Here is a 27,698-nt window from a genome sequence, read left to right on the forward strand (position 1 = left end):
TTTTAAATCTACTTATAAATAGCCTCTCCCCAAACACACGTCTATTGTGATAAGATGCTGGGGGAAAAAAAACCTGTCGGCTTCATCTCAACATAAGTTTCAACAAGGTATGGCTGGTAGAGACAGCCCGGTCATATTCTGAGAATTATCCAGGAAAGTGGTTGTGGGATGGGACCTCAGGAGTCTGGAAAACAGCTAGAATGACTCAAAAGTAATTCCTGACTAGGGGTTTCAGGTCCCCTTGGGGTCTGCTAATGCCCCCAGTGTGGGTCCGGATATCCTTTTCAGCATTTCAGTAGCTAACTGGAAAAGGTACATTTATCTACAATCTGGAGGGAAATGTCTAATTCCTTTGTTTCCTCAGGAAAATCCATCTGTTCACTTTATCAGCATGCTATCCCAAGCTCTGGCAGGCAGTGAGATATACCTGACTGTCAACACTGTTAAACAGACCCACTGAACCAAAGCATCCACTGTTTAATAGATAAAACTTGTAATAATAAAGGCTCATAGGAGAAGAAAAATAGTACAAAGGGACAGAATTTAGATATCGTTGGTCTAGGCAGTTCTAGACATCCACCCACTTACCAATTTGGAAAGAGATCTTAACTGGCCTCCACCTAAATTATTCCCTTTAGGAATTTTTCAGCCCTGCTATCCCAGCAATGACAGCGATCAGTTCTAGGACTTACTCTGGTCTGTTGCACTCGCGAACAGCTGTTTTGATGCCCCCTCCACAAGTTCTTGAGCAGGTTCCAAAGTGACTCCAACTTCCCCAGGATCCGTCAGTCACGGGGACCTCCATTTCTTTGGGAACACAAAATCCAAACTTGCAGTGCTGTATTTAATAAGGGGAACAGTGAGGGAGAGCTCGGTGCTTCAGATATTGCAGGACCCGCTGTCCTTTTAAATATACCATACTTTAATCTTTTTTCCATGTTTTGGTTTTGAAAAGCTGTGATTTCATCATCTCTGTGAGTCAAGGACAGTGTAGGGATTTGAATCTCAGACTTAGTGATTTTAGGCTGTGTCTTCATTTACAACTGGCTTGAATAAAATTGGCCAATGAGCGGTTGGCTGCAGGCTGTCAGGGTAACTCCAATGGCCAGCTTCGAAGTGCTCATTAGTCTACTTGGAAAAATGAGGCATGGAAATGGGCAGACTGGTTGCAGACAGGGCCAGAATGAGTTTTTGGATTTGCATAGCACATCTCCATTAACAAGGTCCAGAGATGTCATGAGCCTGGTGAAATATAATGCCTACTTCTCATGAATTCGAAAACCCAATTTTAATTGAATAGGAAAGGAAATAAAAAGCTAGTTATATGATTCCTCTAAACTCACTGTAGCAAAGCACATAGGATGAGACCAAAGCAAAATTGGACACATGACTGAGAGCCCTCAACTTTATTGCTTTCTTGTTACTAATGGTTTCAGAGTCTCCAGCCTGGAGCAGGAAGGAGGCGCGAGGTTTAAAACAAAACAAAACAAAGTAAAACTCCTCAGCAGGACAGAGGAATGGAGAAGCCCATTTCAACCCCTGCCATTGTTGGGGTGTGAGGCCCTGACACAAAGCTGAGGTCACCAAGCCCTGGACAAAGGATGAGGGGCAGCCGTGGCAGCAGGAGGGTGACGCCCTGCTCAGATCTCTGAAGCGGAGCTGGTGGTGGCCACTGTGATTTATCCACAGGGAGGACGCAGGCAGGGAGGACATGGGAGGCAAGAGGCAGAGGGCCACCGAGGCCAGGCGGTGGGGGAGCGGGCAGGGAATGGGGACAGATAAGAATCTGGTGGAGGTCTCAGTCAGAATGGGCGGTCCCAGCAAAGGCTGGTGAACAATCACTTAAAGAGTGCAGTTAGGTTTCCTCTGTTCTGTCTTGCCCTCTCCCTTGTCATTATCCTCTTGGGTATCTGAGGACACGTCCCTTTCTCTGGGTTGTTCGGCTGAGGCTTAAAAGGTGAGGCATCTAAAGAATCCCAAGCAACTCTCTACCCAAGAAATGTGGGCAGAAACGACCACGCCACTCTCTGAAATCATTTTATCATTGTTTTCTCAAAAGTCTTGAATGTTTCTTGGAACATATGCACACCAGATCAATGAGAGAGGCAGCATGGTCTATAGCATCATTCTCCAATAGGGATGTCACAGGAGCCACATATATTACTTAAAAAAAATTTAGCAGCCACGTTAAAAGAGTAAAAAGAAAACTGAAATTAATTTCAATAGCCTTTACTAGCTCAAAATATCTAAGATGTTTTTATTTCTCTAGGTAAACAACACAAAATTATAAATGAGATTTTTTCCATATCTTTTTTTCTCATGCTTGATTTTAATACCTGGTGTGTATTTTTATCCTAGCATATTTCAGTTCAGACTGACGTTTCAAGTGCTCACCAGCTGCATGTGGCTAGTGGCTGCCATATGGGGACAGCACAGGGCTCAGGTGGACAAAGCTTAGCAGGCAAATGGTCTGGTGGTGAGTGGTGGCCATTCTACAAACTAACTCTGCGACCTCATGTGAGTCAGTGAACCCAGCTTCCATAGCTGAAAAGCAGGGACAAACCTGCCAAACTTGTCTTGAGTATAATACGAGACAATGGATCTAAAGCACCTAGTACACAGCAGAGCACATAGAAGACCCAACTTGAATAAGGTTTGTAATGATAACAGCAAATATTTACACAGTAGATGTTCTAAGCAATATATATATATATATATATAAAATATATATAAACTTACTTAATCCTCACAGCATACTATAAAATAAGTACTATTACCCCCATTTCTACAGAAAAGAAAAATGGAGGCACAGGGGGTTGACACTAAACATCTGGCAAGGGGTCGAGCTTATACTGAAACACTGACAATCTGGCTCCAGAGTGCATCCTCTGAACTGTGACACATGTCACTTCTTAACTGTGAGCAAATGGGAACAATTTTTGACATCTAAATAAGGACTGAAATTTAAAAGCAAGATTAATGAGCTGGTTAGGTGAGGCTGACACTACAAGTCATCTACCCCAATATCCATTCCCTCTTTCATCCTTGTTAACAGAATCTATATTTCCCTGGATTCTTATATAGATAGGAATGGTCAAAGAGATGTCAGCAGAATTCACTGGCTAAGATTCCAGGGAAGGTCCTTTTGGCCCTTTGTTCCTTGTCCTTTGGCTTCATTCTGCCTGGAACTCAGAGTTGATAGCTGGAGCTAGAGTAGCTATTTTGTGACCTTGAGGATAAGGGCCATTTGCATATGATAGTGAAGCAGAAAGAAATTAAGAGCTTGCATCTCTGATGCCTTTTATGGAGACGCCATAACAGCTCCATGATCTGCCAACTTCTGACTAATTTGTATGTGTGTGTGAGTGACAGAGAGAGGGAGAGAGGAGAGAGAGAGCTAGTGAGCCATATGCTTACACTACTACAATTGAATCTGACCTGAACTAAATTCCTAATATCCAGTTAAGCTCATAACTGATGTCCAAATTCAGCCCTCAAATCTTGATACCAGATACACATTTTATAAATTCTACAAAGGAGAACATTCCTATTACTAGTCATGAACTTTAATAATGAGAAGTTGCCTAGAAATACATTTTTTCCTCTTGATCTCTTCACTCTCCTGATCTCTCCATTCTATAGACTCTATGTCCCCAGAGGAACAATCTCCAAGGTGACCATAGTTCTCATTAAGCATTACCATAAACCAGAGCAGAGTAAGGGCACAAGCTAGGCAGACTGTTGCCATTCAGCATTGGATTCAAATGTCCTAATATGGTCCCTTTTTAAAAGAAAAACCTAATTAAAAACTCATCTGCAAATTAAATATTTCTTACTGACCAAACCATTGATGAGTTTCAAAGGGGAGGGAGTATCTCAGAGGAAGAGAAAAAGGACCTGAGGTGACAGAGGCTGGAAATGAGGACTGTTTGGCAAATATGTCTCAAGATAATCTATTTTATCAGGAAATTGAACAAACAATAATTACATACTGGAAAAGCCATTACATCATAACAAAGCATTAAGCGGCTGGTGGAGTCAGAGCCAAAATATAGTCAGCCTTTCCTACAAGTGTCCAGGACCATTTAAATGGTATTATATATAAATGCTTTTTTTTTTTTTAAGAGATTGGAAGAAGGACTCAGAGGTCAATTTTGTTCCAAGGAGACTTAAAACAAGAGAGTTTCAAACCTTGGATTTACAAACAGGTTAAAATGAAAATGTTAATGCACTTAACAAGAGAATGGAGACAATAAAGGGACATTAGAGAGTCATTCATCAAAAGCACATTGTGTCAGCAGCCCAAGACAGATGACTGCATCAGGGAGCAGGGCAGAGAGAAGAGAAAGAAAGGAAAAAAAATCAACCCAGTAGCGAAGGGAGTTAGAATTTAATAGAGAAAAGGCATATGGCTTTGCTGCCAATTCTATGAAAACAAAACAAAACAGAAAAGCACAAAGAACTTCTCAGCCAACATATCCACCATCTTTGGCATTTGTAAAACGCAAATATACTCTTCAAGGGAACAAACACGTGGACATCCGCGTCTTTAATACAAGTTTCTGGACTTAGTCACTTTCCTAAAACAAACTAAAAATGTACGTATCATTTTCTCGGCATAGTTTCTTCTCTGAAAGTGTTCTGAGTCTGCCCTTTGAAATGCCCTGATGTCTCCTCTTGCTGAACACACAAGCATACATGGGAAACGTTTTCTGAAAGGTCTCCTGAATGTCCCCATTCCTCAGGTATAAGATTACCCTGCAATCGCTTCTGCTTCTGTTACAAAAACAGAAGATTAGAAGGCACAGCAGACAATCCACCAAGTTCTTCTGTGTCCCAGGACTGACTGGGATACCTCAGCACTGCGTGGAGCTTGGTAGCCCGCACATGACAATTTTACTAAATAGTATTCACTTCATCTTATTAGGGAGAATTCTTCTTTGTTAAGGGTTTTCCCAGCAGGAATATGTGTCAGAAATAGACATAGTAGGTGGGCGCACCAGACTGACTAAGAACCCTGATACAATACTGGTCATTTTTCTGAGATCAAACAGACTCAATGTAAATAATACAGTTGGCTGGCTCTGACTCAAGCCAACTAACCAAGTTGTCAACTAGATGTCATGTCTATTGTCATCTCCCATCAACTGACAGTCGCTGTATGGGTCACTGTGTTTAGAAGGACTCTGAGGCCACATCTTCATTTTGGAAGAATGAGCGAATCTTGATGGCTGCCGTGGAAACGTGAGAATTACGTCCACACTCAAACCTATGATCCTGTGCAACACACTGAGTTAAACATTTTGCAAAAAGTGAAAGGTTCTCTCTGGCCGAAGAGATACATTTTTTTTTTAAGCTAATGCAAGGTGCAGTGCAGGAGCTGTTATGTCTACGTCCTTATGTAATTTTGGTTAGGTTGTTCCTGGAGGAAGCAGTACTCTCAACTGCTGGAGTCCTAGCCACAGAGAAGTGAGACCAGGAGATGATGATACAGTCACCTAGCTGGGTCAAAGATATCATCATCTTCAGTGTAATTTTTTATTTTTGTATTAGACATGATCCTTTTCAAATAACTTTCTGACCCTCTAGCTCAGGTAATTTTATAAAATCACCCTGAGAGATGAGTGAAGAAACCACTAGTTCTCCTGTTGGACCACCGAAACTTAAAGAGCTCAGTGAGCAGGAGGTGGGGCCACTCCTGTGGACCCTGCGGCTCTTCATAGGAAGAAAGCAAAAAAAAAGGAGGGGGTGGGGGAGGGGCTGGGCTGTGAAGGGACTCTGCCCTGAATGAGCGGAGCGACCTTGGGCAAGTTACTTCTCTCTGTGGTTCCCTACCTATAAAATCAGGGAAGGGACAGTTAAGTTCCTCACCTCTGAGGACCCCATGTTTCCCTGGAAACATTCTGGGGACTATCAATTCCAGAAGGTAAAGTGAAAGAACAGAAAATGAGATGGGAACAAAATATTAAAAGTGAGTAAAGTGGACGATGAAAAGAGAGAGAAGAAAGGAAAAAAAATCTGTGAGGATAACATGAGACTCAGACGGAATCCAGGGATAGTGTGATAGGTAAACGACAGAACACCATCTTCCGTATGGACTGAAAAAAATCAGGTTTGTATTTAAAGCTTTCTGTAACCAAATCACTAACGTAGTACCTTTCATTCTTTATTTAGATGAATACCAGGTGCAAAAGGTTGCACTAACCACACTCTTAGTTGTTGGGACATTGTTATCCTTGGGTTGTACAAGCAACAGATTTTGCTTGGTTATTAACAAATAAGTGAGAATCATTATAACCAACTTAGATGTGGATTTGGACAGATCCCAGGTGATGTCACACCTCCTTAAAGGGATCAACACAGGCTGCAAAAAGCCTGGTACCCGAGTTGCGAGCACAGTAAGTTTACTGCCTTTCTATATTTCCTTGATTGTAAGATGCTCCACCAACTTCGTAACAGACTTCCAATGCCAGCCACCCCAGGAGAAAGAGAGAGAAAGAGGAAAAAGAAACACTACTTGACACTGAATGGATTCATAAATGCAAAAGCAGATAGAGATTTTAGAAACGTTAACATGAGAAAAAGGACATCTTCAAATCAAAGCAGTAATGATAGCCATGTCCCTCGTGTCAGACTTATGCTAAAACGTAAGTTTTCAAAATTTTCAATTCTAAAGTTGAACCTCCTGCCTCAAGAAAGTATTCTGCGTGCTGAAACCTACTGTGTTTGTTAATTTATATTCTAAACAATGATGACAGCGCCTATAGCCCAAATCTTGCCCATTTCTGCTCCAAGCCAGAAGGACAGATCAGGGTGCTACTTGCCTTTCCAGGCTCACACTCGGTCCCGTCAGCCCAGGGCGTGTGCTGAGTCCGGCAGCCTTTGTGCGCTCCATCCACGTTATTGCACCAGAGCCGTCTACACTGCATCTGCACAATTCAGTTGAATGACAGTCAGGGACACGGTGATTAGATGGTAATCGAGCAAGGCAAGGGTTGCTTTCAACGAATGATTTGCCAGGGATGGGGAGTGTAGGCTGGAAAGGGATTTTTTTTCTTGGTATGACAAATGATAAAATATTCCAAGGGATACAGAGAGCAGCCCAGGAGACAAATTTCTACACCTGGGAGGACTCCCCAGAGGTAACCATCGTCCTCGTGATGCTCACCATTCATCATTCCCACTGTGTTTACTACAAACATGTAAATATCTACCGTAACACACAGCGCTTCAGCTTTAAACAGGCAATACTACTGGACGTTTCAGGATATACAGATAAATCCTACAAATTGCTGTTTTCCCCCTGTATACACTTTGTTTTTAGAGTTATCCAAGTTGATCTGTTTAGCTCTATTTCAGGGTACACTTAAAAAAATAAAGTTTATTTATTTATTTATTTTTAGTAGAGGTACTGGGGATTGAACTCAGGACCTCGTACACACTAGGCATGCACTCCACCATTGAGCTATACCCTCCCCCCAGGGCACACTTTTTAAAGATAATTTTCCCCCCATGATTAAAATAAACCATGCTCATAGCAGAAAATTTCAGAAGGTATTACTTCTTTTTGAATAGAAAAAAAGATTGAAGCTTCTCTCCTCCTTTTCCATTGAGAACATACTCTGTAAAACGATTGCTTATCCTGTTATATTAATTTAAAACTATAGCAGGAGCATGTTCCCATGGGTAGCTACATTTCAATTACTGTAAAATATCCCATTAAACAGAGACACTCAAGTCTGCTCAACCTTTGTATTCTTGGGCATTTGGATTACTTCAAATGTTTGCTATCATGGGTAGCAGAGAAATAAATATAATCATGGACACATTTTACACAAAATTTTTTTTGTTATTTCCATGGAATCACTGTACCTCCCCATTTCACCCGGCTATCACTTAAGCCTCTCCCAACAAAACAAACAAGCAAACATCCCAAGGAGTAGAATGGGGCACCCCACAAAAGCCCAGATCTGTTCATCCGCATCCTGAAAACCACTGCGTCATACCATTGGTCCAAATGTCCATGATGCATACATCAAAGTATCACACATTCACCAGTTAAGCTACCACCAGAAATGATTTCAAGGCCTAGGTAGTCTGAGGACACAGCTTTGACAAGCTAAAACAGGGAAACAGGTTCGTCTTATGAATTACAGAATCCAGAAGACTCCCTATGATAAAAGTCATCTGGACAAGTCAGTGGGAATAAAAGGAGACAAGAGAAAAGGGCTGAGCTCTGTCATTACCAGCTCTGTAATCCTGTTCCCCCTGAGCCTCCCTTTCCTACTTAGAAAATGAAGGTGCTAATGGCCACTCCCCTTCGGTCTGAGAGGGCAATGAGAACGTGCGGGTAAAGCACCATCCAACACCGAGCACGAGGAATGCTCAGCCCCATCACCACCCTTACCACCAGCATCAACAGTCAACAGATCATTCACCTTTTCCATGAGTGGTTTATGGTAGAGTGAGAAGCCAACGGAAAACTATGAATTAAAACAAAAAACCCAGACTCCATTTGTGAGGCCAGAAACAGCCCCCAAACACTTACCATATAGGGGCACACCTGAGAACCTGGTCCAAAGATCAATTCACATTGTTTATTCACGTTGTAAAGGAGGCCTGGCAGTTGAGGAGGCAAAGGGTAGGGTCTGGATTCAGGTTCGTTGAGCAAACACTCGCCGTAACCAGTGCTACAGAAAGCAGAAAAACAAAGACGGTGAGGGCGGAGGATGAGATACGATGGTCAAAGGCTCCAGATGACAGACAAGGCCATTCCGTCATTTTCATGGCAGAGAAGATGGTTCCTTTTTTATACTTGTTTTATTCCTTTCATCCAAACTTGAGTCCGGAAGCTGAAGTTAGATTTTTGGTGTATCCTTGCATGCAGAACCACAGGCTATGCATACAACATAACCAGGAGGACATATGTACCTGTTCGAGTATTTATCACATTATCGGGGCAATTATCTATTTGTTTTTCACCATCTTTTCCAATAGCGTACAAGCTTCTTAGGGGTAAAGACAGTGCCTTTTTCACCCAAGCATGGGGTCCAATCTATTGCAACAAGTGTTTAGTAAATATTTGCTGATTAGATGGGTGAGTGAATCAACCACTACAGTAAGAAATACTTTAGATCATCTGGTTAAAAAAAACCCGGCAACCCTCCAGTTATTTGACGTTTCTGCAAACACCTCTTCTGGAAAATTCACACCCGGTGAGTTCTGATTAACAAAACCCCTTCTTCCCTGGGGCTGGAGAAATATACACCCAATGACCTTGGGACAATCACTTAACCTTTTGTACATCTGGGAGAGAGGAGCAATAAATCTGTGACACAGGGATATTGTATAATGTAATTGGATCTTTGAGCAGCCTGGCAGGAAGCTTAAAAAACAAAACAAGAAAAGAAGAGAGGGAAGGAGAGAGAGGGAGGGAAGAAAGAGAGAGACGAAAGAGAATGCTCTCAATTCTATGACATGGAGGTTTGTGCAATTTTCATCCACCCACGTAACATTCTTTGGGTGGGGGGTGTCTCATTCCCCTACCCTTTTCCAATCCAAAATTACTAAGTTAGAAGCACACAGATATTTGCAGCCATCCTTCACCATGTAATCGCATTCCTGGTCCCTTGCCTAAGACCTGAACTGATTTCAGAGCTTTACCAAGAACGAAGCAACATTTACATATTCTCTTTAAGATCCCAACCTTTTTTCTTGAGCTCAGTCTGTCATCTTCTAAACTCTGGCGAGGACATGAACTACACAGATGTCCGAGAGTATTTTTTTTTCCCCTCCTCCAAGGAATGTCAACAATAATAACAACTCAAAAGGAATGCTTGACTCTACAGTTTCTTTCCCACAATTAGTTCAGATCCTAGTATGAAGGCTGTGCTCAAAGAAAAGTTCAAATCTTACTCTAAAAACTCAGTGATATATTTTCGACTACACTTTGACCACATCCAGGGGTTGGTGTAGAAGTTCAGTGTCGGGGCCATGACGTGCTGGGGGCTCTTGACTCCTTCTTCTTTGCATTTATTGTTGTCATCGTGAGGCATGTTGAACCTACAGCCGAGGAGGCAAGGATAACACTGTCAATAAACACAAAGGGCTTCAGCTGTTCTAATTGCTTCGAGGATGCATCTAAGAGAAAAAATTTCATTGGCTCTTGCATTAGGGATAAGAATTGGAATCCTGGTGAGCGGAGCAAAACTTACCAGAAGATTAAAGGTGGAGAGTAGAATAAAACATACTTCTGACCTAACTTAATGCCAAGTGCCTTTAATGTGTTAAAAAAAAAAAAAAGACGTGGATCGGGCCATTATTTGGTTTCAGTGGACTATCTGGAATTGCAAAGGCCTGAACGTGCTGTAGTTGGTGCTAGAATACAGTAGTTGGAATTCCTAATAAGCTCTTAAAGGCCAATTTATAGAGTCAAGAATCTGGCAGGTTATGATAACATTACGCATATCAAGAGTCAGTCAAGTGTCAAAAGTTGAAGCCAAAAGCTTTCTAGTAAGAGGCTCACAGTGGCTCTTGGCATCTCCGCCTTTTGGGATCAGGCTGACAGATGATATAACCATGTAAGTATACCATTATAAAGGGATGCAAAGTTCGTGCACAATAAAACCCATTAAGAAAAGCTGCAAGCAAGCACGGAAACCAGAGGCACACCAATTCACTTGGCTTAACCCGGAGATGGCAAATAGCTTCATGCTTCCTGCCGATGACAATTGATTGGTACTGGCTTCCTGAAAATCTGAGCACAAAAGGATTCTTAAACTAATCCAGGATCCGCCCGAGAAAGGCTCTGATAGAGTGCCAGCCTGGGCCTGGGAGGGAACTCGGCAGCGGCATTACTACGTGTTTGCCATTCTTGGCTTACCCAGAGGAAGTGGGGGGAAAAGTGATGGGATGCGTTTCTCAATCCAGAAACATCAGCTCTACGACCCACTGACCCACACGCCCTTCCCAGCTCAGGTTCTCATCCACTGGGGAACAGGCTAACAAGGGCTGCCCTCTCTGGGTGACACTGCCCAATCACAAAATTGATGCATATGATTAATTTGGCACTGAGGGAGGAACCCCCAACACTAGTTCATCTCGAAATACAAACACAAGTGAGTCAGACATAAGTATATGGGACTTGCTTCATATGAAAGTAAAAAGCTGGGAATAAAAGTCTGAGTTCTAGCTCGATAATTTCTCTTAAGTTTGATTTCCTTTTTCTTTTAAAAATTTGGGCCCCTCAATAATTGCCAGATGGAAAACGTGAGCTGGGAAAACGCAAACTGTCTTGGTTGAACTTAATAGTAGTTGATGTTTAAGAGTCCACTTTCTTAAAAGAATGACTGCCCAGGTTTCTAAATCCCAGCTGCATCATCAGTGTAATACCTATGTCAACAAACCTAATACCAGCAAAGCATTCAAATCTTCCTTGTTTACTTCTCTCTGGTGCAAAGGAGCTGGTGTTTACTCCCCACCCCATCATGACTTGACAAAATCCAGTTTATTTCATCGTGTACACAAAACTTATTTTCATTCAAGTGTCAGGCACATTTGCTCAGAGCAGGGGTTGCAGAATAATAAATATTCATCTAGCACTTATTGAAAAATAATTACCAAGACTTTCTGAGCATTCACAACGTGCCAGCCAGTGTGTTAGATGCATTAGATGCTTTATTTCATTTAATGACCTATTTGACCCAATGAGTAGTGTGCTACTATCCCCATTTTACAGAAGAGGAGACTGAGTTGTAGAGAGGTTTAACTATTTGATTAAGGTCACATGGCTACTAAGGTGGCAGAGCTGGGCATGGAGTGTACTTCTCTGTCTGATTCTAAATATATACAAACTATATTCCCTCCTGGGAGATAAGCTGTGGGAGACTCATCAGGAATCCTGTGTAAGGATTTCTGGATCCAGCAGAGACACAATTACCTCCCAATTTCTCCCTAACTCTTAGATTCTGGGTGTCTATGAAGCAGGGATGAGAAGGGAGAAGCTATTTTTGAAGCATCCAATCATGCTCAACCAACATAAGGTCAGTTGGTTGCATTTCCCCCAGACGGCTCTTGGGTTTTATATGATCAGAAAGTCACGACTGCAACAACTTACTTTTGAAAAAGTTCATCAGAAAATCTGCTACAAAAGCACAGTAGCAATTTTTTTTTAAATAAAAGGATTTTCACTTTTCTTAAAATATGAACAAAGCTAACTATATGAGACAAAGCATCAAAACAAAACTTAGCTACCAGACTTTGGGTAATTTAATACCTCAAACACAAGAACAAAATAATACCTACCTGCTGGGGATTACGAAGATGAAGGTAGATAATATAAATGAAAGCTCCTAGAACAATGTCAACAATGTGGCTTTTGTGGGGGGAGATGGTTGTTAACTGTGAATGGAGGCATCCTCTATAGCTAAAAATATTTAGTTTTTGCAATTCAAAATTCTGTCTTTTCTTAAAATGTCAACTTTATTAACTGGCTACCTAAAAGGAGTTTATAAACTCTTTTTGGGAAAAGAATTAATAGGGAATGAATTATATTTATTTAAACAGTATATTTCTGTTAGCCATATTGTGGGGGGAAATGTTAGTGTGTTGACAACACGAACTCTTGCCTTTACATTCCTACCTCTGTAACTCTCCCAATTCCATTCTCTGGGGCCGGAATAGCTGCCCCACTGAAATGCCACCCTCTTCTTCATGGTCAGATCTACACCTCTGATTTAAAGGTCAAAAGTAATTTACTAGATTTCATGTAAAACAAATAACTGAAAATCCCCCAAAGATTATGTTAAAATAAGTTTGGGAAAACCACGTTAAACAAAACCAACACAGGACTTGTCAGAGCCTTTACTTTATGCCATTTGGGCTTGAGGCTCCAAGCAAGGCTGGACTAAGAAAAAAAATTTTACATCACTAGACTATAAAACTCTTTTTTTTCCCCCTGCTATGGGACATTCTCTTGGAATCAGTGTTAGAGCCCTGTACTTTGGGAAATGCTGGTGGAACCAATAGTTTTCAAAACTAGTTCCAAGAAATCCTTGAGTTTCGTGAAGGTATTTCAGAAACCAAAAGGACAGGGAGGCAGCTGACGAAGCAGGGCTCTGGTCTGCCACAGTAGCTTAACTGAAAGTCATGCCTCTTTTATTCTCTAAACATTGGGCATCTGACAATATTTCCTCTGGAGAAAAAAGGAGGGGGTGTGCTCTTAAAATTAGCTTGAAAGGCACTGGTTTTAAAATATGCTCATTATATGTTCAGTTGAATTAGCGATATCTCTATGTACACCTTGCATAGTACATTGCACATAAGGTGCCTTTGAAAAACATCTGCTGAATGAAAAAGCTTGCTTAATGGATGACGCTATCTCTAAATAAAGTTAACATCTGACATGCAAATTGACATCCAGCTATGTGATACTAATGATATCGCTTGAGAAAATTATTTCAAAAACATTATAAGTAATGTAATCATTCTAGAAAGAAAATAATGCAGATCAAAAATCAGAATAATTCTGAGTAAATTTATACTGTTTCATCCCATGTTCTAACGAAATTGTCTCTAAAGAACAAAAAGGAAAAGCCAGTTTCATAATGACCAGATACTTAGTGACCATAATTAGGCAATATTTTCTTCTCTGTATCTTTGTTCATTTTTTCCCCTGAAAGAGGGCTATCTCTGTTCCCATCTGAATGACAGGCTTGTATAACTAGAATCAGGAATGATCTGGATTTGGGAAAATCGTGTGGCTCCAAGCAATGGTGGAGGACCCTCGTAAACAAAGATGTGAAGTCGGGCAAGTTCTCCAAACTAATATGCTGTCTGCTTCAGTGGATGGAGTAGAAAAGCCTGTCCCTCCCCTTGCCATGAGCAAAGGAGCATATTAGATCTTGCCTAGAAAATGTGTACAGTTAAGCCAGAAACATACGAGTTCTGACTGACAAGGATGCACTGCATTTCCTCAGCTTTCCAAAGTTAAAGTCATTTCTCCCACTGAGGTTCAAAGCCCTTCAACCCTGCAACTTTACCATGACTCAAGAAGCACCTTACACCCTCTAAAGTCCAGTGAATGGTCCCTGATGCGAAGGAACGAGAGTTTTTTAGGTCACTCTGAATTAAATGAAAATAAGGAAAAGAAAAACGTACACATGGCCCAGTTCATGGGCTATTGTAAAAGCCGTACTCAATCCACTATCTTCGCTAATAGAGCAGCTTCTGTAGGGATCACAAATGGTTCCCAGTTCAGCCAGACCTATTAGAAGGGGGGGAAAATGAAAAAAACAAAAACAAGGATTTACTTTGAAAAGCAATCGTGGCTTGGAAGAAAAACATGTCGTCAACTGTTAGAGCCAAAGAGGATACGCACAGCGGACTCACCTAAGGTATCACATTTGTCGTGAGCTCTGCAGATATCCTGTCTGAAAGCAAAGCAGACTTAGGGCCTTGACACCAAAAAGCAAATGTCAATACAAGCAAATACTTTCGAATCTTCCAGGCAGTCACCACAACACCACTTTGGGGAGGGGGCTTTACATAAAACAAATTCACAAAATCAGGGGTTTGCAACTCAAAAGAGTTTGGGAATCACTGACTTACAGATTAAAAGCTACATTGAGAGGTCTCCTTCGGCCACAGGGGTAGCCAAGATTAAGGGGGTAACCTCTCCAACCAGGACTTATTCCTCAGACCTTGGAGCAAGTGTTTCTAGCTTCTTTTCTTTTCTTTTTCTTTAAATAGCAGTATAGTCAGATACAATGTGCCAATGTCTTTTTTTTTAATTTTTAAAATGTTTTTTCCTTCCAGTTTATTGAGATATGATTGACATACAGCACTGTATATTTGGGGGGCCGTTAATTAGGTGGTTTTTTTTTTAATGGCGGTACCAGGGATTGAACCCAGGACCTCATGCATGCCAGGCACACAGTCTACCACTGAACTATACCCTCCCCCTCTTAATGAACATTCTGAGAAGGCTCTAAATGCCTTTCCCTTACATTCACTTAAGAGAGGGTGTGACCATATCAGAGGGGGCTGATGGAAGGCACAGTTGGCCAGCATACCTCTCTGTTGCCCCATGCAGCATTTTAAATTGAGCTAGAAGCTACTATTCAAAAATTGGGAGATTTCACATTTTCAAAAAAACAAACAAACAAAATCTGTATTTCTGCCTTCTTGCAGAATCACAAAACCTGGCAACCCTGAATTTATATCCTGCATGGTAACCTGAATGGCAGGTACCTTCTTGGTAAGGGCATTTACCTTCACTCCTGCCTAACACATTTATCCCCTACTTGGCAGCTATGGGTTGGTGGTTCTCAACCAGGGCTGAGTCTGCCCTCCTGCTATGCACCCTTGAAGGGCATCTGGCAGCCTCTGGACAACACTGCTTATTGTCACAATTAAGAGGGGGGCATGCTACTGGTAGGTAGCAGGTAGAGACCAAGGATGCAGCTGACCATCCTGCTGTGCACAGGACAGTCCCCATGACACAGAATTAGCTGGTCCAAAATGTCAATAGTGATGAGACTGAAAAACTCTGTCGTAAGAGCAGGCTACCAGGAATATATGACCTTATCCCATCAACTTGATGGTAAGCTAGGAGACAGGGGGAATAAGATATCCATATACCTCGTTACAAGAACAGCTGTATCATGCTGGATTCCACCTGGATGGTTCTTTGAATGCTGCCACTGGCAAAAGTTTTTTAATGTTGTCTGGGCATTAAAAGATATGGAAGGTCCTTCCTAGAGACAGAAAAGAATTATGGTTGGTCTGTTGCACCCACGTCAACTAGATATGCCATTTCGGATACAGATAGAAGAAAGAAGAAAAAAACTTGATTACCTGTTCATTATGAATCACAACTAAGTTCACAATAACAATATTAATTAAATTTCCAATACTTGGGTCTTTATAGATAGAGGCTACCTGCAACCGAGATAAATTTTTCAAAGTTAATTGTGAACTCTGGGTAAGCAATAAGCAATTCACTTCTTATGTTGGGCTTCACTTCTTTTTACGTTTCATGCAACAGATGAATTTTGGAGCTGTAAATTTTCATTCAGTCAGCAAACATTTCTTAAAAGTCTCTTTGTAAAATTCACAGATGGCAGCTTTAGATAGGAATGAATGCAAACGAGTTTAAATTTCAAGGTGTTTTCCTTGGAAATCGCATTGCCATGTAACTTAATAGTTCTTTGTGCCAAAACAATGGATACTAATTTTTGATCAAGCTTTTTCATCCCAGTTGGAGTCCCAGATTGCCATTTATGGAAACTCACATTGACCACATGCTTGCTAATTCTGCTGTTCCTCATGTTTACCAACCATTTGTGTTCTCTACAACCTGGTAGACTGTTTTTGTTTTTGTTTAGTTTTTTTCATTATTATTGTCCATGATGAACGCTAACATTCATTGAATGCTTACTGTGGACTAAATCCTTGCTGGAAACTGCATATGCCTTTGCATTTAGTCCCCATAACAAAACTCTGGGCTATTATTATAATCTTTCGTCAATAAATGAGGAAACTGAGGCTCAGAGAAGTTAAGCAACTTGTCCAAGACTAAACAGCCAGGGGTGAGTAGCGGAGCCAGAACTCCCAGCCTAGGTCAACTGCACCCTAAGTCCAGACTCGTCATGAAATTCCTGACAGGTCTGAATTTATGGGGTAGGAATGGAATTAAGTCTGTGCCAGGCCTGACTAGGCTTTCTTTTCCCTCTTCCAGGAAACGAGAGAGAGCTGGGCACCTGGATCAGAGCATGGTGAAGGGGGACTGAGGGGTGTGGAGGAGAGGCAGGTTGGGGTGGAGAGCAGAGGGCATGGTTCCTGGCAGTGAGGGGAAACGCAAGGAGAACCATGAGCCACAAAGAGAGAAGAAGAAACTCCAAATCAATGTTCCCAAATGGATGCTTTTCCCATTAATTTGGGGAATTTATTAGAAGTAGAGTGCCATTCAAATAAATTAGGATGAATTAATAAGAATGCTATATTGAGGCTTACAGTGAATGAAAGCAGATCATTTGAGCTATTATGGCACAAACTCCAGTATTTCAAGAAAACAGCACTGCGTAAAATCATATATGAGAAAGCTCCATTTCTGTTTGGAAAAAAAAGTATATCCATGCATATTTGCCTAAGAAACATCCAGAGTTGCGCCATCCAATATGGCTGCCACTTGCCACACTTGGCTACTGAGCACTAGAGATGTGGCCAGTCCGAATGGAAATGTGCTGTGAGTACAAAACAGCTATTGGGTTTGGAAGACTCAGTATGGAAGAAAAGCTAAATAAAAAATTAAAGTTTTGATATGATTATATTTGGGTGTAAAATAAAATACCTCATTAAAATTGATTTTACTCATTTCTTCTTTTCCACGTGGCTACTAGAAAATTTAGAATGACCTATGTGGCTTGCATTCTGTTCCTAATTGGGCAGTGCTGATTAGAAATGTGTGCAAAAAACTGGTCACAGTGGTTGCCTCTGGGAAGGGACCTGGAGGCCTGAGTAGGGAAGGACACTTAAGTTTTGTCAATAGTCTCTGGTTCTGTTGGATTTGTTTTTAATCATGCAAATTTATTACTTTTCCAATTCCAAATGAGAGCAGAAATATAGAGTGAGAGATTCTTACATCTCACCTTACGGCTACTTAATTAGAATCCCAGGGAGGGGGACCGAGGCAGGCTGCTATATTTTTAAAAGTCCACCAATGACTCTGATCCACAATCAGGATCCAAAAGTGTTACTGGAGACCCACACCTGGCTGTGCAAGTCCATATGTCAAAGAGTACTGGTTTGGGGAGCTGGACAAGCTAGAGGTCACATGTAGTCTCTAAGCCACCTACTAGCTTACATGACCACGGGCAAGTGACCTAACTCCTCTGAGGCTCAGCTTTCTTATCTACAAAATGGGGATGATAATCCTACCTAGGAGAGTTGCCAGGAGGACTAGAAATGATGCCTTTTAAGTAAGAAGCACATTGTCTAACACAGAGTGAACACTCAAAATTGATAACCCAGGACTGTCATTATCAAGAGGCAACCAGTGACTCATCCTATGTTCTCCACTTGGCCTGAATGGTTGGAATGCCAGCCCTGAATGGTCCTCCAAAGCACAGGGTGGAAACCCATTCCCCAATGGCACATGTAGGGACATCATAAATCACCTTCTTTTGAATGTACTTACAATTGACATTAAAGTTAAAATATAGTGTTGAAGGTTTGCTCCATGGTATAGAACCATTCTGTTGTCTGCCACCACCATCACTTCTACAAACCGTGGATAGGATAAAAAACGTTTTGTTCTTCTGTGGGTCCTCTTTTCCCTTGTGCTGTCCGTCTTGTTACCATAGGCAAAAAGCGCCTTGGTGGCTAGGCTGCTTTTTAATACGGCCACATCTTCAGCCAGGCTGCTCCTTTCTCCCCATTTTCTCGTCCTCATTCTCCTCCTGTCTTTCCTGTGACTATTTTTGTGTTCTGTAAAAAACCAGAGGGCACACATCACATTTCCAGCCACATCTATTTCCTATGAAGAATTGAATTTGCCACATCTTAAAATGATGCCTCTGTCGTCAAATTACATACAAAATCAAGTTCGGCACGCTCTGGACTCTCCAGGTGAAACTCAATCTGCACCCTCATCTAAATGACTCAGGACTTGAAATTAGTTGCCATGGAAACTTTCAGAAATGCTCATTTAAGCTATTAGAATATCAGGCTTGAGTTTAGGGGCAACAATTGCTGATTTTTTTTTTTTCAACTTGGTAACAAAAGTCTGGTTGGGATTTAAGTGATTCGCTTTCACTGCTCTTTGCCACAGATGGAGTAAGCGCCAACAATGCAGCTACAGAACTCCAGAGAATGGAAATAGACAAGCTTCATGTACATCACTTGTGATACTCAATGAGATACAGTATAAAGAGGCCCGAGAGGTGGGCCGGTTAATAAGACAGTACAAAAGAACTACAGAAAATGCATGACAAGGTATTATTCAATTACCACAGTCAATCATTGTAACACATGAAATGTAACAATAGACTCACTGATATTCAACGCCTCCAAATTTTTAATTAATTTATTTGAGGGCTCAGTTAAGGAAGTAGATAATCAGAGAGTATGAATAGGGAGTACAATGTCAGAGGAGCTCTCCTCATTTCTGACTCCTGCCTAGGTGCCTCTGGGATTCTACACAATCTTGCAGCTCCAAGTGTGGTCCATGGACCAGCAGCACTGGCGACCCCTGGAAGTGGGTTTAAAATGTACGCTCTCTGGCCCTACTCCAGACCTGATAAATCAGAAGCCTCCTTTTCACATGCTCTCTAAGTGATTCACATTCATGGTAACATTTTGAGAAGCACGGGTCTCGAACTTGGTTTGAAGCCTCTATTGCTGGAGAAAATATTTCATTTCAAAGTCCTCAATCACACAATAAACAGAGTAAGCATAAAAGTGCCTGCCAAAATACGCTTGGAGTAAAAACAGAATTTAATCACTTACCTCGCCTATCAAATCATAAATGGGTTTTAAAGCTTTAATGTTGCTAGTCTGTAGTCAAAACAGGGCAACAGAACTACACACTAAAGAAGTATGCCTTCCTAAGACACAGATATAGAATTTACGACACCAGCAATAACAACAACAAAGAAGTTAAACTATAAGTGGTTTCATATTTGAAGGGCTCAAATATTTAACCACTGTAACCTATTGCTAAAACAATCTATTAGGCCAGGATGTGTCTTTTGCCCAAGCTGAGTGTTTTAGCAGCTGTTAAAATAGTGAAATCGGCCCAAACTGTCAAACAAGTCCTATGTGGTGCAGTTATAGTTAACATGACTACCCCAAAGCCTGGTACGTGGTAGGATTCAACATTAGATTATTTTTCTTTCAGTCTCTCTTTCAAGACTATTCACACATGCATCTCCATGCCATATGGGTAATTAGGCTGTCGTTCCATTTTTAAATCACCAGTGATTACAGAATAGATACTAATCAAGCACTACATATGTGCCAGATACTGAACTAGGCTCTTTTACGTACGCTATCTCATACGTAATCTTGTTACGTTATCTCATTCCTCTCAGACTCAGAAAACTACCTCTATTTTACAAATGAGGAAAATAAGTTTCAAAGTGATTGAGCAACTCGTCCAACGTCATATACAGGAAGAGGTGGTCTGAGGAACCAGGCAAGGATTTGATCAACTCCCTAAAAAGTGCTCTCCCTAAAAAGTCAGGCAAGACTATGCAAGAGCCGGGAACTGTGATGAGCTCATGCTTTGGTTGACAGTTTCTAAACTGAATCTGAATTGGAAAAAAAGACAATGCCTGGTGGATATTTTCACAAACATTAGCTTTTTTACAAAAGATGTAGAGAAGCTCCATTGAAAATTGAATGTTTTTAATACATTAAAATACGTCACTTATTTTATGAAAAACAAATAATCCTTGTTTAATGTCTTTTATAAATATTTTAATACAATGTATTATCATCAGTAAAGTTTCAAAGGTTTTCAAGTCGCTCTTGCTTTACTGTTCTCTATTTCATTAATTTCTGCTCCAGTCTTTATTGTTTCCTTCTGCTGGCTTTAGGTTTAGTTTGTTCCTCTTTTTTAAGTGTCTTAAAGTAGAAGGTCAGATTATTGATATGAGATCTTTCTTCTTTCTTAATAGAGTCACTTAAAATATAGCTATAACTTTCCCTACTTTAGCTATACCCTGTAAGTTTTGATATGTTGTGTCTTCATTTTCATTCATCTCAAAATAGTTTCTGACTTCTCCTTTGGTTATTTAGGATCATGCTGTTTACTTTCCATATATATTTGAATTTCCCACTTTTTTTTTTTTCTGTTACTGATTTCTAATTTCATTCCACTGTGGTCAGAGCAGATACTCTGCATTACTTCTGTGCTTTTAAATTTACTGAGATTTGTTTTATGGCCTAGCATATGGTCTAGTCTGCAGGATGTTCCACGTGCACTTCAGAAGAATGTGTGTTCTGCTGTTGTTTGACAGAGTGTTCTACAGATACCTGTTAGGTATGATTGGTTTATAGTGTTGTTCAAGTGTTCTGTTTACTGGCTACTCTTCTGCCTATTTTAACTACCACTGAAAGTGGAGTATTGCTATTTCCAACTATTATCATTGAATTTTTAATTTCTCCCTTCATTTCTGTCAATTTATCATTATAAAACATTTTGATAAACTTTACTGAATCAGTAAAGAGAAGTAACAAAAGACCACATATTATATGACTCCAGGTAAATGAAATGTCCAGAATAGGCAAGTCTATAGAGACAGAAAGTAGAATAATTGCTTAGGGTTGAAGGCAGAGTGCGAATATGATAGCTAATAGGTACAGGTTTTCTTTTTCAAGTGATAAAAATATCCTAATGTTGACTGTGATGATGGTTGCACGCATCTGTGAAAACACCAAAAACCACTGAATTGAACACTTTAAATGGATGAATAGTATGGTATTTGAGTTATATCTCAAGAAAGCTGCTTAAAAAGAAAATATATCACTTAGTTTGTGAAAAGCAAATAATCTTTACTTTCGTCTCATAAATATTTTGATTTATCAGACTTATTAAGAGAGAAGAACAATTGCAGTAAGAAAAACACTCAGGAAATGTTGGAAAGAATTCACTCTTTGAAACATTAAGGGGAAATCATCTCTCAGAGAATCATCAGAGGGGACTTGGGCATGGAAATACCTGAGGATTAATCAAGGCACTGGCTGGGAAAAAGATACACTGTTTAAGTAGCACAGCTGAGAAAATTAAGGCATTAATCACTAAAAGAGACTTCTAACAGAAAACAACCCATGTAACAGAGAACAACCCATGTAAGTTCTAAATACCTGGAAGACATTTCATTCACCACTAATCTGTGTATCAAAGGAACAATTCAGTATGCTTTACGTGGTATAAAAAAGCAGGAATAAAATTACCTCTTTGGAATCAAAAGCAATATCTTCTAATGTATACTTCCCAGTCTTACCCATCAGATCTTTTATCCTAACAAAGTTAGAATATTTATTGACCTAATCAGCCCATTAACCATTTTAACAAGCAGTTTTGAATTTAGCATTAAAAATAGTATGAGCTTTAAAGATGCAAGTATTCACTGACTACATATGGAGTAACATTTTTACAGAGAATAGAAAAAATAGACACTGTAACTAGTATATCTATTTAACTCTCTAGCCTCTGAAAAGAAATTGTTAACATCAGAGAATGATTTCCACCGAGGGACACACAGTGTTAGGATAAAAAAAAAAGTCATTTACATGTCTCTTTAGTGACCTTTTAGCACAATGGAAATGAGACTAGTATTTCAAATCTGCAATGTCACTTCCCTAATAGTTTTATCAGAATGGGCTACATAATGAAACTTCACCCTAGGAGAAAGCACAGTATAAATGGTCTGTGTCTTTTTGCTCTTCTTTTCACCTATATATAGCTTTACATTTATTATTACTTGTATTGAGATATAATTTATAGAATACAAAAATCACACTTTCAAAATGAGCAGTTCAGTGGCTTTTAGTGCACTCAGAGAGCTAGGTAATCATTTCTATTACCTAATTTTAGAATATCTTTATTGCCCCTAAAAGACATCCTGTATCCATTAGCCATCAATCCCCACTGCCCCTCTCCCCTCAGCCCCTGGCAATTACTAACCTATGTCTTGTATCCATGGATTTGCATTTCATACAAATGGAGCTATATGACATGTGGCTTTTTGTGTCTGACTTCTTCCACCAAGCATGCTTTCAAGGTTCATCCACACTGTAGCATGTGTCAGTACTCTATTACTTTCCACTGCCATATAATATTCTACTATATAGCCATACCACATTTCATTTATTCCTTCATCAATTGGTGGACATTTGGGTTCAACAACTCAATTGAATAAAGTTGCTATAAACATGTACATACCAGTTTTTGTGTGGCTATATTTACATTTCTCTTAGGTATAGACCTAGGAGTAGAATTGCTGGGTTATATGGTAATGCTATGGTTAACATTTTCAGGAGCTCCCACATTGTCTTCCATAGTGACTGTACCATTCTCATGCCTCTTCTTGAAGTTCAAATATAACATTCAGAAATAGGAAAGCATTTTGTCTTGGTTCTTCTTCTTTAAGGAATCCTCAAAATTTAATCCACTGACTTAACTAAATAGCTTATGACCAACCTGGTCTAGTTCAAATCTTAAAGTAGCATGTTGAATGAAGGAAGATATACAGATGGCAAATAAGCATGTGAAAATATGTTCCATATCATATATCCAGAAAATACAAATAAAACGATATACCAAAATCTAGAATGCTAACAACAACAATTGTTGACAAGGAATTGGAGCAACAGGAACTCTCATTCACTGCTGGTGGGAATGCAAAAAGGTACAAGTCACTTTGGAAGACAGTTTGGGTGTTTCTTACAAAACTAAACATATTCTTAATGTATGATCCAGTAATCGTGCTCCTTGGTATTCACCCAAAGGAGCTGAAAATTTATATCCACTCAAAAACCTGCACTTGGGTGTTTATGGCAGTTTTATTCATAATTGCTAAAATTTAGAAGCAACCAAGATGTCCTTCAGTAGGTGAATGGATAAACAAACTGCGGTACATCCACAACAGTGGAGTATTACTCAGTATTAAAAACAAATGAGCTCTCAAGCCATGAAAAGACTTGGAGGAATCTTAAATGCATATTACTAAGTAAAATAAGCCAATCTGAAAAGGCCACATACTGTATGATTCCAATTACATGACATTCTGGAAAAGGTAAAACTATGGAGATAGTAAAAGATCAGTGGTTGCCAGGGGTTGGGGCAAGGGAGGAATGTATAGGCAGAGCACTCAGAGGGTTTTTAGGGCAGTGAAAATACTCTGTATGATATCATAAGGATGAATACGTGTTATTTTGCATTTGTACAAATCCACAGAATATACAACACCTGAGGAATTGTAATGTAAACTGTGGAATTTGGGTGATAAACGTACGTCAATGTAGGTTCATCAGCTGTAACAAATGTAGCTCCTGATGGGGAATGTTGGCAGTGGGGAGTCTGTACATGCCCAGGGGCAGGGGACAGACAGGTAATCTCCTCACCTTCCTCTCAATTTCTCTGTGAACCTAAATCTGCTCTTAAAAAAGAAAAACAAACAAACAAAAGACTTAACTTTAAAAAAAAGTATGTGGTCTCTCTAAGAATTAAATGCACATTTGCATTCAGAGAAAGGTACAATAGTTTACAATCTGAATCCTCACATATGCAGGTGAATACATTTATGCATGTTAGTAAGCTCTATCTTGCAGTTGTGTTTCCTCATGCCAACTTACAGGTACCACAATTATGATGCTTTATTCCAAGAACATGACAATGTTGGCTTTTATAACTGTTCGGCCTTTGACTATGAAGTAGGAACAGTGATGCTTATGCTACCACAAACAGCCTCTATTCTAAGATTTCATGCTGTACAGGGCTTAAATTTCAAGTCCTATTAGACCTTAGGCAAATAACTGACTACTATTCACTGTCAGTTCTTCTACTTACAAAGCTGAGTAAGAACAGTACCTATTTCAAACAAGTAACTGGAGATCATACAGGTGAAGTGCCTAGCACATAAGAAGCAATCAATAAATATTATTTTTTTCCTCTATTTTTGCCACTTATAAAGTCATGGTGAGTTAGAACTAAATGGAGCCATTTAAGGGAGAGTGTTCTTCTTAAAAACAATTTTCTGGCTTCAAATAACAATTTTAAAGACAAGCTGTTTACATTCTTAAATGCTCTTTTCTGAGTCACTTCTCTTGGCCTCAGTTTCCTGATCTCTTAAGTGGGTATATAAACAGCTATTTCGACCTTAAGGCTATTTGGAGAATTAAATAAGAAAGTATATAGGAAATTACTGGTCAATTGTAAGCTGATTTTAAAATATTAGTTTTTTGCACCTTTTCTGTGCAATGCGCTGAGCTAAGTACGTTGAAAGAAACCACAGTGACTACAAAACAAAAATAAAACTGGGGGCTTATTCTTAAAAAGAAAGTATTATAAAAATTTAAGATGGTATCATTATTAAAAAAAATCTTACAGCCTAAAACTTGAACAACATTTGCTTATTTATTGGTAAAAAAATGTTTCAAATGAGCTTCACTTCGCATTGCCATGTAATCAAATGCATGTGACATTACGAAATAACTGGAATTATACTGTAAAATTACATCCGGGCCCGGTTTCTCTGCAGTTACTCATTGAGTGTTTCCCACCCACCAGGGTTGAGTGAACGAGATCTGAATGTTAACTTTCACAGTTGGGAAGTTAATTATTGCTCTCTATGCTCATACGGTTTATCAAAATTTAACTGAATTTCCTTAAGGCACTGAGCCACCTTGTGACCTCGTGGTCTAAGTGGGCAGGAGAATCACAGCCCAGGACCAAAGGGAGGACTGGCAAGCCAGGTTTGCAGCAAGTCCCCTTTCTGCTCCTGCAGGACCTGACAGCCAGAAGGAAGCAGACAGGACTCGTCAGTGTTCCACACTTGGATTCTGTAGCCAGACCAGCCCTTATTCACGTTCCTGCCCTAGTGCTGCTCTACCCGCCTTTCTTGGGCAACTTCCTATCTCAAAGCCTCGGTTTTCTCATCTGTAAAATGAGCACACTAACAGTACATCCCTTAAAGGGTAACAGTGAGGATGAAAAGAGATAATATGGAAAATGCCTGGGACACAGAGCATGGCCCTCAGGAAAGATCCAATAATATTTAATGTGATAATAACTCTTAGTTGTTACTGTTTTACTAGTAGCATGCAAAATATCCTCTCTTTATCTATTAGAATGTTGACGTCAGGGTTTCTCAAACAAAGCAATTCTATTTTTGGAAGGATCTTCTAAAGGAAAGGAGGGAGGGAGGGGAGGAAGGAAGGAAAGTCATAAAGACCAGCCTCTGCTTTCACAGAACCTCCAACCTAGGTAAGAAGCTCGTGCAGTCTGACGTGAGAAGACCTCGTCGGAGATGGCATTAGATGTCAAGAATTACCACAGACACGTCCGCCTCTCAACTGGCTCAACAGCTGATAACATCCAGGAAACAAAAAGTGGAAGCCGATGGCAGTGCCCAGCCCTCTGCTCTAGTCCCATCAAAGATCTGCGCCCACTGGGAATGTTCAGAGAGCTACTCAGTGAAGCCTTCACACTGGGACTCCAAGGGACAGGAGCGACAGTCTACTGGCATCAGAGGAGGATGGATAAACAAACACAATGTGGGGGGATAAAAGAGATAAAGCATAAAAACAAAAACAGCTATAAAACCCACAAATGTTCTAATAATAAAGAACAATGTGTTTCCAGAACTGGGTGGGGAAGGAGCTAAGGGAAGGAATTGTTCTGTGTATATAAAGCTCTAAAGAGTATGAATGAAAATCACCAGGGTTTACTTTTTTTTAAGGGTTCTTAATTTGACAGCCTGAAAAACAACAGTGAATGCCTAGATGCTGACTAGGGTCACGTCCCCAAGCTCATTTCTTTGGACAAACTATGAGTTTTGTGGGGAGAAGTGGCACTGGACATGGGTGCAGAGGGCGGCGGCGGGAGAGATATCAAGAAGGTTCCTTTGGGGCTGGCCAGAACCTTTATGGACGATGTTTTCCCAAGAATGGCTGATGGAACATGAGTCCCAGAAGATATTTCCAAAAAAAACCAAGTGGGTGTGCAAACCACTACACAGCATTCACATCTGGGACTTTCTCCATATGCATTAGCATTTTAAAAGGCCTGAGAAGTCTTGCGGGAAAGAAACCAGTGTACATTTTGTTTAGCCATGGAATTGGGAAACTTAAAGGATCTTGGCCAACTGATGAGGGGGCTGAAAAATCCCTGGAAACAAAACAAGATGAAAGCAAGATGAAGATGAATGTATGGACGGGCCTTCCTCTCAGGGAGAGAAGGAGATGCCATTGGAAGAAAATAATCAAGACGCTTCTTGCAGTCCAAGGGGCTATAATGGGTGGTGGGTGGTGGGTGGTGGGAGGCATATCTGAGGGTCATCCCACTAGTTCCTAAGGGGAGGGTGTCTCCAGCTACCTGGGGAGGTCACTTTGCTGACTTGGGTGCACAAGCTGGGACACTTCCCCCAAAGGTTCTGCCATACCCTCCTCATTCAACATCCCTCAGCTCCTTCAACTACATGCAGTCACAGCGACAACAACTACCATTATAGTAATACTGGTTCACATTTGTTGAACACTTTCCTCTGGGTCAGGCCCTCTTTGAAGCATTTTATTATGGATTAACCTCATTATTCCTCCCAGCAACCAGATAAGACAGGGACTATCCTCTCCACTTCATAAATGAGGAAACTGAGGCACACCTCAATAACTTGAGAAATAACTTGAGAAAATATTAACAGCGTATCTGTCTGGAACAGTGTTAATATTGCTGAACATACTGAACATACCTGGGCTTGTATTTTACTGACAGTGTTTGGTTTTGCTATTCAAATCCTGCAAAACACTCCTTGGGAAAAGTTGGTTTGGACTCATTTCATCTCTTAGCAGTAAGGGGAGATGGGCCTTTCTGCCCTGCGGGGTACCAGCTGCCCATGGGCACCCTGACTACCTGCGGCCTGCTTTGATGGCTGCCTCTCAGGCCCCTTTGGGACACGGCTTGGGATCTAGGCCAG

At 40.4% G+C, this 27,698-nt stretch overlaps 1 protein-coding gene across 1 annotated transcript in view; it reads right to left on the bottom strand.

The window, feature by feature from the left end:
• ADAMTS9 (ADAM metallopeptidase with thrombospondin type 1 motif 9) overlaps positions 1-27,698 on the bottom strand; it is a 155,988-nt gene that overhangs the window by 109,295 nt on the left and 18,995 nt on the right. The window contains exons 4-12 of the mRNA XM_006196467.4: positions 18,197-18,486; positions 15,856-15,939; positions 15,640-15,755; positions 14,389-14,429; positions 14,158-14,263; positions 9,916-10,062; positions 8,549-8,690; positions 6,825-6,929; positions 693-838 (exon numbers count right to left, since the gene is read on the bottom strand). Coding sequence (XP_006196529.1) covers positions 693-838; positions 6,825-6,929; positions 8,549-8,690; positions 9,916-10,062; positions 14,158-14,263; positions 14,389-14,429; positions 15,640-15,755; positions 15,856-15,939; positions 18,197-18,486 — 1,177 coding nt within the window. The remainder of the gene's footprint in view (positions 1-692; positions 839-6,824; positions 6,930-8,548; positions 8,691-9,915; positions 10,063-14,157; positions 14,264-14,388; positions 14,430-15,639; positions 15,756-15,855; positions 15,940-18,196; positions 18,487-27,698) is intronic.

Source organism: Vicugna pacos, chromosome 17 (assembly GCF_048564905.1).
Source record: "Vicugna pacos chromosome 17, VicPac4, whole genome shotgun sequence".
Taxonomy (NCBI): Eukaryota; Metazoa; Chordata; class Mammalia; order Artiodactyla; family Camelidae; genus Vicugna; species Vicugna pacos.